This window comes from Hippichthys cyanospilos, chromosome 18 (genome assembly GCF_059441005.1).
Source record: "Hippichthys cyanospilos isolate Australia breed blue-spotted pipefish chromosome 18, RoL_Hcya_1.0, whole genome shotgun sequence".
Lineage (NCBI taxonomy): Eukaryota > Metazoa > Chordata > Actinopteri > Syngnathiformes > Syngnathidae > Hippichthys > Hippichthys cyanospilos.
The window spans coordinates 7316058-7328498 of record NC_142386.1 but is presented as its reverse complement, the minus strand read 5'-3'; the positions used below and the strand labels follow the sequence as shown (position 1 = coordinate 7328498).

Below are 12441 nucleotides of genomic sequence, written 5' to 3'. Positions count from 1 at the left end.
TTTATTTTATTTTTTTATTAGCAGTTTTCATCATTTCATAAAAAAATGAGAAAAGAGGGCAATGAGCATTCGTCTAGAAAAAAATATGACCGACACATTCAATTATTTTTCCCGCATGGAGCATTACAGCACAATTATATACAAATATGGAAAATAACCTCTCAATTTTAAAGTGCATCAGTGCTCCTATGAAGGGTCATATGTTAATGTCCATCTACAAGTAGGGGTGGGATGGTACAGGTAACACCCCCAAAGCTTCCTACCTCCCCCCCAAGCTTCCTACCTCGGGATTTGGGCCACAGTTTCATACACTTTCTATAGGCGTTTTGAGCGTAAACTCAAATGATCTATTTTGCATCTCAACACAAACTGCGTTTTGTAGTGTACCACAAGTTAACTTAATTAAACACAACTTTGTTTCAAATTACAAATTATGTTGAAATGATTAGTAAAGCAGGCATGACCACTCAACCCAGGCTTGATGAACACTTGAGAGGTCACTGAAACGTGCACTGCAGGAAGCATAACTCTAATTGTTATAGCCGGTTGTAACTTACATTTAAGTACTTTTTTTCATGGCCGAAAAACACCTTCTCTAGTAGAACATTGTTTTGTACTTTTCGTGGTCTGAAACATGCTCAGGGCAGTACAAAATCACTAGAAATATACAAAGGCTTGAAAGTGAAGCATTTTGAAGTTTACCCACATTTACCTTGCTTTGTGGGACCGATAAATTAGAATTTGAGCTGCATGCTTCTGACAATGCTCAGCTAATGTCATTGCTTTCCGTTGTTTGCCTTTGATGGGATTGTCACAACTGCCAACATGGCCGCCACAGTCTGAGCTGGATCCAGTCTGTAAGGTATACAGTACAGTATAAGCAGTTTCTGTTGATGGCACGGAGTGGTCGACACTTTCTGTGACCAACCCTCGAACCCGGCTACCACACAAAGGATCATTTTCAATATTTTTTTTTTGTCCGTAAAACCAGGAGTTTGTTGGTTTCATGTTAGCAAAGTCAGGATGTAAAAACAAAAAAAAGCGTATTCATATAATTTGTTTCCTCAGAAGTACGGTACATGTGTAACTCATTCACTGCCAATGACGACTTTTGACATCAAAAATCTTCTTTTACTTGGCAGGCGGTAACGTGTTAAATCATTCATTGCTACGCAGCTATCTACATCAAATCCATTCAAAATGGGCTGGCAGTGAATGAGTTAAGCCTTGAGGTTGTATTCAAATGTCAAATTGAATCCATAGCGGAGATTTGAATAAATCTGGTGCTACAGTCATTCAAATTTCTGTTTTAAGTATGTGAAATGCAAAAACCAAATAACCAGTCCATAAAGGAGTACCAAACGGTACTAAGTCCCATCCCTAATCTACACGGATCTAAATGAATAATAAATATTATCAACAATAGAAGATAAAAGATACTGGTTTGAATAAATATGCATGCTACATGTGTAGACAGTGGTACCTTGACTTAAGAAATTAATTTGTTCCTTGACAAGCACTCATTGACTCATATGTCCAATCACTTTTCCCCATTTAAATTAATTGTAATGCTCACAATACAAAGCAAAATAAACCCACCTAAGACAGCTTGTATCTTGAAACAAAATGGGTTGGGTTACGCATAAGTAAAGGTACCCCTGTTGCGTATGACTAACACGCATGATAAAAGTATGCACACTATATACACATGGGCAGTGTCGCGGGGTTCTTAAAAGCAAGAGAGAAGATGAGGAACGTAGGTCACGTGGAGCGAGAGCAGAGCTTGACCACGGATGAGAAGAAGTTGAGGCCCTTGCGGGCTTTTGGCCGCTCGCTGATGATTTCGAGTTGGGTTTGAAGGTGCCTGAAGACGGCGTCGTCAAAAGACTGCTCGTGCAATGTCAGGGCTTCCGCCAGTTTACTCGGCGAGCCGAAGTGGGTTAGGAGCTTTTTGACCACGGGTGTGACCACCGCCTCGAGGTTGGCCATAGTGTCGATGTTGTCCATGTGATGCGGGCTGATCTCGTCGACGGCCCTGCATGACAGATGCTCCACGAGCAGCATCAGGGAATCCATTTTTAGGGATTCCTTGCACTTCTTCGGCAGGCGCTGGCCCAGCTGCATGGCCAGCGTGTAGGCCAGGAGACGGGTCAGCTTCACATTGAAGGACGTCGTTCGATCCCTCCTGGGGGCAACATTGGTGGACGGCCCCGGAGCGTCCGAGACGGCGGAGCGCGACGAGCGCCCCGAGAGCAGCGAGCGCATCGAGCGGCGCGTTCGAGAAGTCTGCGACCCGGAAGTGGCCGAGCTACTCTTCTGACTTGACCGTTTGAATTTCGAGAGCACCTTCTCACTCATACGCCGGCTCTTGGGGCGTTCCTCTTCTTCCTCCGTGTTGAGGGCGGTGACAACCAGCTGGTTGATCTCGCTCACGGCCCCGGCCACTTCGTCGGCGTACGTCTCCTCACCTTGCGGCTCCGTTTCCATCCAGAGGAGCAACTGCTGTAGGAACCTCCAGGCCGCATCCTCAGTCATGGCGTACAAGACCTCGGGGGAGAATTTCTGCCCGCCGTCCCAGTTCTTCTTCCCTCGCCGCCCCCACAGTACAGAGTCCATGAAGGGCGTGTTGGAGCGGCTGGAGGGCACCTCGTAGACTTCGCTCTGACAAGACATGAGGTACTCGTACAGGCGAGAAGAGAGATCTTGGGAGAAGCTCCTCAGCTTCTCGTCGGTGTAGCGCTTTATTTTGGCCTCGCGGACCTCCGGGTCCATCTGGCTGAGGTCGTCGAACATTTTGGCCACCCTTTCCTGGATGGCCTCGAAATCGAACGAGGGATTCTGCGATGGTCTGACGTGCAAGGTGCTGGACCTGAAACAACTGCTTTTGCTGTCTTTGGGGGACTTGGGCTGATCTGGCCTCAGGCACACCAGGCACGCGTCTTGGTTTTTACAGGCTCGTTTGAGCCCTCCCAGCATTCGCGCGAACTGCAAGCGCGCAAACTTGAAGAAACGGAACCTGCGCAGTTTAACGTTGCCCTCGGGACTAGCCGTCTCCTGGGACTTGAAGAAATTCTTTACCTTGTTGGAGATCAGCTTCAGATTGAGATTAAATCGTGTCAGGCGGCTTTCCACGCGGTCCCCGGAGCCGCGATAGGGCTCCTGGATGATGCTTTTGGTGATGTCGCGCGCAGCCATCAGAGCGCTCTTCTTGGCCTCCGGGTCCGTTTGTTGCGTTATTTTCTCCACGTCCACTGTCCCCGAGTGTTGACTCACTCGCTCAACATCAACTATGGGCTCCAATGGAAGAGGTTTCTCCCCCTTACTGGCACGGGACCACTTTAGGAGGATCCCGCTCACGGCGTTTGTCATGTCTCCGGCTTTCATGCAAGAGCGGCCGCACAGAACTACGCACGGCGTGCGCGCCCGAGCGAATACGTGCCTCAGATACTCGACAGCTTTACGGAAGATGGAGGCCAGGTTGCCCACGTTGGACATGGTGCCGCGGATGAAGAGAGTCGGGTGCGATGGCCACTCATTGGCTTTCTGGGCCACGGACAAGGCCGACGTCACCCGGTGCTTCACCTCCGACTCCACCAGATTGGTGAGCTCCACCGCGCCCTCGTAATTTTGCGGTGGGAGGTCCAGGGCGGCGGCAAACGTCTCGGTGATGCACCCGCTCAGCTTGGGACTGCATCGGTCGATGGCGGTGTTCATCTGTGGCGGTGGGGGAGGACCAAGCGCAAGTCGTTATTGGGAGCGGATTTTTCAGGTATGTCTTCTTCACGTGAAATGTTTCATTTTTTTCTGGACACTTTTTACTTTTACTCCCTGCATTTGAAAAGCTATCTGCATGGGGTCCAGGGGCGTCCAAAACTTTTCTTCTTACTAATTAAATGTAGTAAAAACTAATCAAGCAAGCAAGCACTTACACATTGTCTTTATAATGTAAAAACTAATCAAGCAGGCAAGCACTTACACATTGTCTTTATAATGTAAAAACTAATCAAGCAAGCACTTATATATTGTCTTTATATATATACAGTATATATACAGTTATTTTTTTAAACGACTATATCAAGGATTTCAGTTAAAGGTGATGGGGCAAATAAGGATTTTATTTTATTTTAGAAATCTACATCAAATCTTTACTTTCTGTTAAATAGCATTCTGAGCTTTGCGAAAAATAGCAAGGCTTGAAATACTTCTTTTTTTTTTTTTGCATGGCAGTTTTGTGAATGAATTTCTTGAGAAGCATTTTCTAATTTTGTCAAGCAGTTTTTTTGCAACTTGAATTTTTTTTTTGCTCATTTATCTGTATTTTACCGTAATATTTTCCCACAATTATCTGAACTTTCAGTGCAGTTAGCGTGAATACTTTTGCCAACTCTGGAAAATGGTCTGTAGTTAGTGCATGATGTAATTACTTTAGCCAACAGTAAAAATTTGTATTACTATTTTTGTACTTTCATACAATTGAAGCTCTAAGTAATATTTGCAACTTTTGTACGAGCGTGGACTTGGGGTTATGACAGGGTCTCCTCCCGTGCTTACCTGAGCCTGAGACGCTTGTCCTCGCAGATGCTCGCTGATGGCAGGTTGCAGCTGGCGCACCACCTCGGAAGAGATCCTCTGGATCACGTCGCTTATGGTGTCGGCCAGGACGGCCTTAGTCTCCGAGTCGGGGGTCCCTCCCACCAGCAGAGCCCACTGGGCCGCCGAGATGAGATTGAAGCGGGACTTGACCAGCTCTAGGATGGCGTCCACCTTGAGTAAACGATCCGGATCCATCTCGGGCTCGTTACGGTCGGTAGGAAGGTGACGTCAGCGGGTTCGGGTCCACTACATTTATATCGCATAGAATCATATACACAAATTCACGCAAACGCTAGCGGTTCTGTCAAATTGCCCCCCGGTGAAGTTTCGGCCTTGGTCTTTGTACAAAAGGTGACGTCACCGGCGAACTCGCGACGTCTGACTGTGGTCGCCCATGACCAGACGTGACGTCACAGCGTGTAAGACTTTTTTTCCTGTGTTGTAGTCCTGTGTGTTTCCTCAACTACTAACTAAAGACAAACATGTCACCTCTCTTATGAGTGTTGATCTACATCACTTGTTGCAAAGTATTGTGACCACAATAATTAACAGTTTTACCGCAACGAAGACTTTTTACTGGGGTCCTCAAACTTTTTGAGACCTTCCTGGGAACCCTCGACCCCATAATCCTCACGCTGAATCAAAATCAATAATTGTGTACCCCCTAGACAACAATAAGGACGTTGCCTGTTGAAGGAAAAAGTAATTTTGCAATAAAGTCGTAATTTTTAGACGAAAAGGTGATCATACTATTTCATTATGCAGCAAGTGTACAACGAAATCGGAAGCGCTGCTTCAATTAGTGTACATTAAATAAATATGAACACTAAATAGAATACTCGTGTTGATCAAAAACAGAATAGAATAGTTAAAAAAGGTTTTATAGTACTTTCATAAATCATATTGAATCCGAACCTATAATAAGGAGGAGTAATTGTATTGTGTGTATCCCATGAGCAGTTTTTTAATCATTAACTTGATTTATTTTATTGCATCAAAACTTCTCTCTCGTAAGGCAATTATATAAAACAACCCTCCAAATAAAAGTGAATAATATTTCGCTCCGTCTACCCAGAATCTTCTCAAATGTAAACAAGAAATATTACATTATGCGTACCGCGTAAATAGATATGGGAACTTCTAAAGTAAACAAGGCGTTAACCATTACTCTTTTAATAGCTTTTACTTTGAAACTTGTACCGGAAACGTATCTGCAAAGGCATACATTGGTTTCCGCTCATATCACGGAAGTATCCATTCAACACCAGTTAAACTACGAAAAACAGTCATTCAGCATGTAGTTTCTCATTCCCGACGACTGGGTTCGCGTGTGACGACCGGAGATGAGCGTCACGTTGGACATACGACTGAAAAGGGCCAACAAAATTTATCATGAGGGTGTAAGTACGTCGAATGGGAAAGTGATGCTAACGGGCTAAGTCAACGTCTGCTGCGTTTTGACAGCGGAGGCGCCGTCCTCGTCTTATGACTCGCACCTCATTAGCTTTTCTTCGCACTGAAACGATTTTTATTCAGTTTTAAGATTAAAAAGCGAAAATGTTGTTTTATTGCACTTGTTTTAACTATACCATTTACCCCTAGTTAAACTTTGACTTTAATGGTTACAATTATATGTGATGTGGGAGGGCGAGTATCCTTTTAAGATATCTAACAAACTAGAGTATGAGTACTTATTTTTTTTTCCCGATGATTAACCCCTAGTGAAATATTTTTACCGCCTAATTGATGCAAAGCATTTTTTGGATGGGGGGAATAAAACTTGTTGTTTCATTTTTGTCTGATTAATTACACTTTGGAACCACAGCTGTAGTGGTATTTTTTGGCGTATCTTATTCAGCAACTCCCAAAGCAAAATGGTGTAACAGCATTAACAGCAATTTATTTCTGCTGGAAAATCGTCACTCATGGCAATGTGCAACAGTTTAAAACTTAATTAAAAAAAATACAAGTCTGGCCCATTTGAGAAAATATTTTCCTCCGTGTGGGCCCTGAGCGAAAATGAGTTTGATACCCCTGTCATCGTGCAGGAGTTTGTGGCCGGTGTTATTGTGCTGGCATGCAAAGAGGCGATGCAGCATTATGGCATCTCCCTGAGCATGGAGGGCCTGGTCAACCTGCAGCTGAGCTCCAAGAGCGTGGGAGTCTTCGAGGCATTTTACAACTCAGTCAAGGTAACACAAAATAATGCCTTTATCCTCGTTTGAAGTTTCATCAGTAGATAGCAGCTGAGATACAAGTGGACTGGAATTATGTCCGTTCTGTGATTATTTTGATTTGATTGCAACAACATTGACCACATTGACCTCTGCAGCCCATCTCGCTGATCAGCTGCAGCATCGAGGTGGCCAAGGCGGGAAAGATCCCAGGAGGCAAGACAGAGATCCCATTCGAGTTCCCCCTAAAGGCCAAAGGCAACAAAACTCTGTACGAGACCTACCACGGCGTCTTCGTTAACATCCAGGTGAGAGCTTGACACAAATACATCGACTGTATTTTTTTAAACGCTTTTTTGCATATATTCAAAAGTACTCTTCTGTATGTGGTTTCAAGCGTCACTTTCGCGTGTCAAAAATTTGAATGTGGCATAAACGTTATTTCCATGCAGTACGCTCTCCGATGTGACTTCAAGCGCTCCCTGCTGGCCAAAGACCTCAGCAGGACCTGTGAGTTCATCGTGCACTCTCAGGTTGGGAAACAGACACTCCAAACACTTGTTTTAACAATATACTGTGATGCCATACAAGTTCAATTTTTTCCATAAGCATCATTTTATCTCCATGCATTCATATCTCAATTCATCTTTCTCCATTGAAATTAAGAGGAATGCATTTAATGAAGTTTTAAGTGGCACTTGCATCCTTTTTTTCTCTTTGTATGGCCCTCAACTGAAAAAGTTTGGTTTAGTGTATGTCTGTATCAGGTTTACAGGGGCAAACTCTTGAGAGTTGGAATTTAGATTTGGGCTTCAACTCATTCACTGCCATTGACGACATCAGACGTCTTAAGATTTATTTTAACTGGGCTGGAAGAGAATGAATCAAGTATTAGAATTTTCACTTGACTCTGGCTGGACATTTGAAAAAAAAATCAATATAATTCTGTGTTAAGATTATGCTGTGTTGCTGTCTCAAATGTTTAGCCACAAAAAGCAAACGTCTGCGCCACCCCGGTCAACTTCACCATCACCCCTGACACTCTGCAGAACATCCGAGAGGTAGCACGAACCTTTTGACTCTTCTCGTCGCCCCTTTGTTGTCTAATTCACTCACTCACTGGCCGTCCTCATCCCCAAGCAGAGCTCTTTGCCAAAGTTTCTGATCCGAGGCCACCTGGACAACACGACGTGCGTTGTAAGCCGACCGCTGACCGGAGAGGTCATAGTAGAGAACTCCGACGTTCCCATCAAGAGCATCGAGCTGCAGCTGGTTCGAGTGGAGACCTGTGGTGAGCCCCCCCCCACGCACTCACTCATCCTATCGATATAGAGATGTTAATTTGGGAATGTCTTCGTGCTCAGGTTGTGCCGAAGGCTACGCTCGTGACGCCACAGAGATCCAGAACATCCAGATAGCCGAGGGCGATGTGTGCCGCGGCCTGCCCATTCCCATCTACATGGTCTTCCCCAGGCTCTTCACCTGCCCCACCCTGGAGACCACAAACTTCAAAGTCGGTCAGTTTAAAAAAAACAACAATATAGTAGTATTTAATTACAGTATTAAAATTATAGCTCAATTTTTTTCAACAAAAAATAAATCTATTAATAAATGTGAATAAGGGCTTCAGATCTAAGCAGCCTACTGGAGGACATGACACTTTTGTGTGTCTTAACAAATACCGTTGAATCTTGATGTCGCCCACTTCTGGGAGATAATTGAGTGAAGCATGCCAAGATGACTCTCAAAAGGCAACTTTAAAAAAGGCAAAAATAAGTGCTCTATTTCTGCAAAAAACACAGTTATGCTCATGCTAGTCAAACAAACCTGTTTTCTGTATAATTTTAGGTTTATACGCGATAACATTTTAAGTTATTCTGATATGTAATCATTAAGCATTATTTTCAGTCTAGCACGCCTCACGGGGATTAATTAGAATTACATTGTGTGGTGTGATACTATACATATGACAATAAAAATCTTGAATTAATGGAAATGCAGTGCAGTTTGGTGATATGGTATCACTTGTGCTTGCAGAGTTTGCGAAAAATATATATACATATATTTTTAGTAAACCTTAGGAGGCATGTTCTATTTATTTGTACTAAACATGGTACACATTTCATTCTATCTAACAAAAATAAAACAAAGTTCTGGTGGCAAATAATTTATTTACAGATATACAAGAGCGATGCTGACTCATCGCATGGCTGATTGAACATCAATGGCTTTTTATTTTTTACATGGCATGTGATTCACTGCACAAATGACAATCTTTTCTCATGATCACAACATACTTTCTACTAAGTGCTACTACAAGCTGCGATTCACCCCCTGGTCGTTAAATTAAAAAGTCAACAACTCAATCAGTGCCAGCCATTTTTTTTGACTCTCCTTTACCATATCACTTAAAAAAAATATAGAAATAAATTCCTGGAATATCTAGACTCTGAACTTACTAAAATACATCTTTGGGATTGAAAAAATAATAAACACATCTGAAGAGAAAATGTCTAAATTCTAAAGAAATATGACATGGCTTGATTAAGTAAATACATGGTGAGCTGCACTTTGCCCACTGCTGGTCACATGATCTGTTCCTGTTTTTAAACAATTTTTCCCAGAGAAAGAATGTTCTAAAGTCTGTAAACCTGTCACAGCTAACTGAAAAAAAAAACATACTAGTATTCCAACTAATTGCTCCAGTTAAGGAAAAATTCATGCACCATGTCTGGTGGGATTCAGTATGGTCATGCACAGTGTTAAACATTTGTGACACCGGGATCAATTAGTTCGTATGGTGCACTAATGTATTTTTCTTTCCTTGTAGAATTTGAAGTCAACGTCGTCATCGTCCTCCACGATGACCACTTGATCACAGAGAACTTCCCTCTGAAGCTGTGCAGAGTCTGAGTCACGAGTTTTGTATGTATGAATAAAACAATTGAGGAATCAAATGAATCATGCATGATTCATTCATTTAAAAAAATGTCTTTGAAAGTGCAGCGTTGCCCCTTTTCACATTTGAACGAAGCATTGAGGTCAATGAGAACACTATATGTACATATTAGAAAGGTGAACTAGAAATCCCGGTCCAAATGTGATACATGTCCAAGTCTGTAGTCTAGCTAGTCAACTTCATGCGGCACGTTTGGTACTCAACTCCACTTGAGGTATTGCAGTTTGCGAGAGTCGATTCATGTGAAATACATGATCAATATATTTGACGGAATCAGCGACATGGATAACAGCACATTATGGAAGATAAGGGGCGCTTCGGCGCGCCTCTGTGGGCTTTAAGTTGGACGGTGAGATGCTTGGTGACCACATTGTCAAAATAAGCCTCGTCCACCGTCACGGCCTCCACCAGTTTATCCGGCGTGCCGAATTCGGCCAGGAGGTTTTTCACCACCGGTATGATCACGGCCTCCACGTTGGCCAATGTCTCGATGTTATCCACCTGCCCCGGGCTGACCTCCTTCAAGGCCTTGGACGACAGATGCTGGACCACCAGCATCAGGTCGTCCGGCTTCAGGCACTTCTTGCACTTCTTGGGCAGGCGCCGACCCAGCTGCGTGGTTAGCGTATAGGCCAAGACCTCACTCAAGTCCTTCATGGACAGGCATTCCCTGTCGGAACACGTCGAGCTCCTCGTGCGGCTTTCCGCGCCGTACGAGGAAAACCTTTGGTCGTCGTCTTTTAGGATCTCATTTAAAGTCTTATCTCTGGAGGCCTCGTCCTCCAACTCTTCACAGGTGTTGAGCGCATTGACGACCAGCTGGTTGATCTCGCCGACGGCGCCTGACACTTCGTCGGCGTACGTGTCTTTGTCCTCCGTCTCTAACCAGAGAAGCAGCTGCTGCAGGAACCTCCAGGCCGTGTCCTCCGTCATGGCGTACAAGACCTCGGGAGAGAACTTCTGCCCGCCGTCCCAGTTCTTCTTCCCCCGGCGGCCCCACAGCACAGAGTCCGCGAAAGGCGTGTTGGAGCGACTGGAGGGCACCTCGTAGACTTCGCACTGACAGGACATGATGTACTCGTACAGGCGAGAGGTGAGATCTTGAGACAGAATAGGCAGCTTCTCATCCGTGTAGCGCTGGACTTTGATCGCGCGAACCTCTGGTTCCAGCTTCCCTAATTCCTCAAACAACTTTGCCACCATTTCTTGGATAGCCTCAAACTCGAACCGAGGAAACTGCGACGGTCTGACACGTAAGGTGCTGGACCTGAAGGTGCCTTTGCTGTCCCCTCTTGGGGACTTTAGCGGGTCCTGTTTGAGGCATACCAGACACCCTTCTTGGTTCTTGAAGGGGCGCTTGAGTCCGCCCAACATGCGGGCAAACTGCATGCGGGCAAACTTAAAGAAGCGAAACTTTCGTAAATTGTTCTTGCCTCTCGGAGTTGCTTTTTCCTGCGAGCTAAAGAAGTTCTTGACTTTGTTGGATATCAGCTTTAGGTTGAGGTTGAAGCGCGTCAGTCTTTCCACACCTTCCCCGGAGCCACCGACGGGCTCCTGGATTATGCATCGGGTTATGTCCTGCGCAGTCATTTTAGCGCTTTGCGCGAGACCCGAAGTCACTACATCCAGGTCGTCCTGGTCCGACTTTTGGCTCACTGTTTCCACGTCGATATAGGTGCTCGTTTGCCTGCCCCTACAGGGGCGGGACCACTTCAAAAGGATTCTGCTCACAGCATTCGTCATATCGCTGGATTTCATGGAGGAGCGGCCGCACAGCACCACACACGGCGTGCGAGCCCGAGCGAACACCTGCCTCAGATAGTCCACGGCTTTACGGAAAAGGGAGGCCATGTTGCCCACGCTGGACATGGAGCCGCGGATGAAGAGAGTCGGCTGGGACGGCAACTCGCCGGCGTTTCGGGCCACGGACAAGGCCGACGTCACTCGGTGCTTCACCTCCGACTCCACCAGATTGGTGAGCTCTCCCGCGCCGTCGTACTTCTGCGGCGGGAGGTCCAGCGCGGCCGCAAACGTCTCGGTGATGCACTCGCTCAGCTCGGGACTGTACAGGCTGATGGTACTGGTCACCTGCAGGGGTTAGGCACAGGAGGTGACAAAAATGACATCATATACTTTTGTTGTTGATGCTTTAAGAATTGAAAGAGTGCTTGCATTCGTCTTATCAGGCAAACCTCACAAAGTAGCTACCATAATTTTGTTTTTCTCCATATACTGTGTGAATGCTTTTGTTCCCCACTAGTTCTGACCTGGGAGTGAGATTCTTGTTCTCGCAGTTGCTTGCCGACGGTAGGCAGCAGGTGCCTCACCAAGTGGGAAGAGATCCTCTGGATCACATCGCTGAGGGTGTCCGTGATGATGGCCTTTGTTTCCGAGTCGGGGGTTCCTCCCACCAGCAGAGCCCATTGGGCCGCCGAGATCTGCTCAAAGCTGGATTTCACCAGCTCCAGGATGACGTCCTTCGGGTAAGATTCGACCTCCATATCGAGGTGGCTGGGGCGCGATTTCACGAGTCGCACGTCATCGAATTTGATGACGCCTTACGACAGAGTCCTCAAAAATCAAAATCGCAGTGGAAATGAAGTTGGAGGGAGAAATAGATTTTTTTTTTTTTTTTTTACTCAACTTTTCCTCATTTAATGTGATTGAGTCCAAAATTGATTCTAAAGGGGGAAAAAAAACAACAACAAATAGTCA

At 45.3% G+C, this 12441-nt stretch overlaps 3 protein-coding genes across 4 annotated transcripts; 1 reads left to right on the top strand and 2 right to left on the bottom strand.

The window, feature by feature from the left end:
* Positions 1–62: 62 nt before the first annotated feature.
* On the bottom strand, positions 63–4917 carry LOC148408771 (uncharacterized). The gene is made up of 2 exons (XM_088441057.1): positions 4552–4917; positions 63–3714 (listed from the first exon to the last, which is right to left on the bottom strand). Exons 1-2 carry the CDS (start codon positions 4786–4788, stop codon positions 1762–1764), a joined length of 2190 nt encoding a protein of 729 aa, XP_088297183.1. The 5' UTR covers positions 4789–4917; the 3' UTR covers positions 63–1761.
* An 877-nt stretch (positions 4918–5794) lies between these two features.
* Positions 5795–9724, top strand: vps26c (VPS26 endosomal protein sorting factor C). Of its 2 annotated transcripts, none has more exons than XM_088441007.1 (8): positions 5795–5993; positions 6642–6785; positions 6926–7075; positions 7220–7300; positions 7754–7828; positions 7908–8058; positions 8132–8284; positions 9598–9724. In XM_088441007.1, exons 1-8 carry the CDS (start codon positions 5937–5939, stop codon positions 9678–9680), a joined length of 894 nt encoding a protein of 297 aa, XP_088297133.1. In that variant the 5' UTR covers positions 5795–5936; the 3' UTR covers positions 9681–9724. The 2 variants fall into 2 exon arrangements, with proteins under 2 accessions (XP_088297133.1, XP_088297134.1); XM_088441008.1 differs by having other exon boundaries at positions 5796–5993; positions 7911–8058.
* LOC148408769 (uncharacterized) lies at positions 9008–12363 on the bottom strand. The gene is made up of 2 exons (XM_088441004.1): positions 11994–12363; positions 9008–11814 (listed from the first exon to the last, which is right to left on the bottom strand). Exons 1-2 carry the CDS (start codon positions 12225–12227, stop codon positions 10000–10002), a joined length of 2049 nt encoding a protein of 682 aa, XP_088297130.1. The 5' UTR covers positions 12228–12363; the 3' UTR covers positions 9008–9999.
* Positions 12364–12441: the final 78 nt, after the last annotated feature.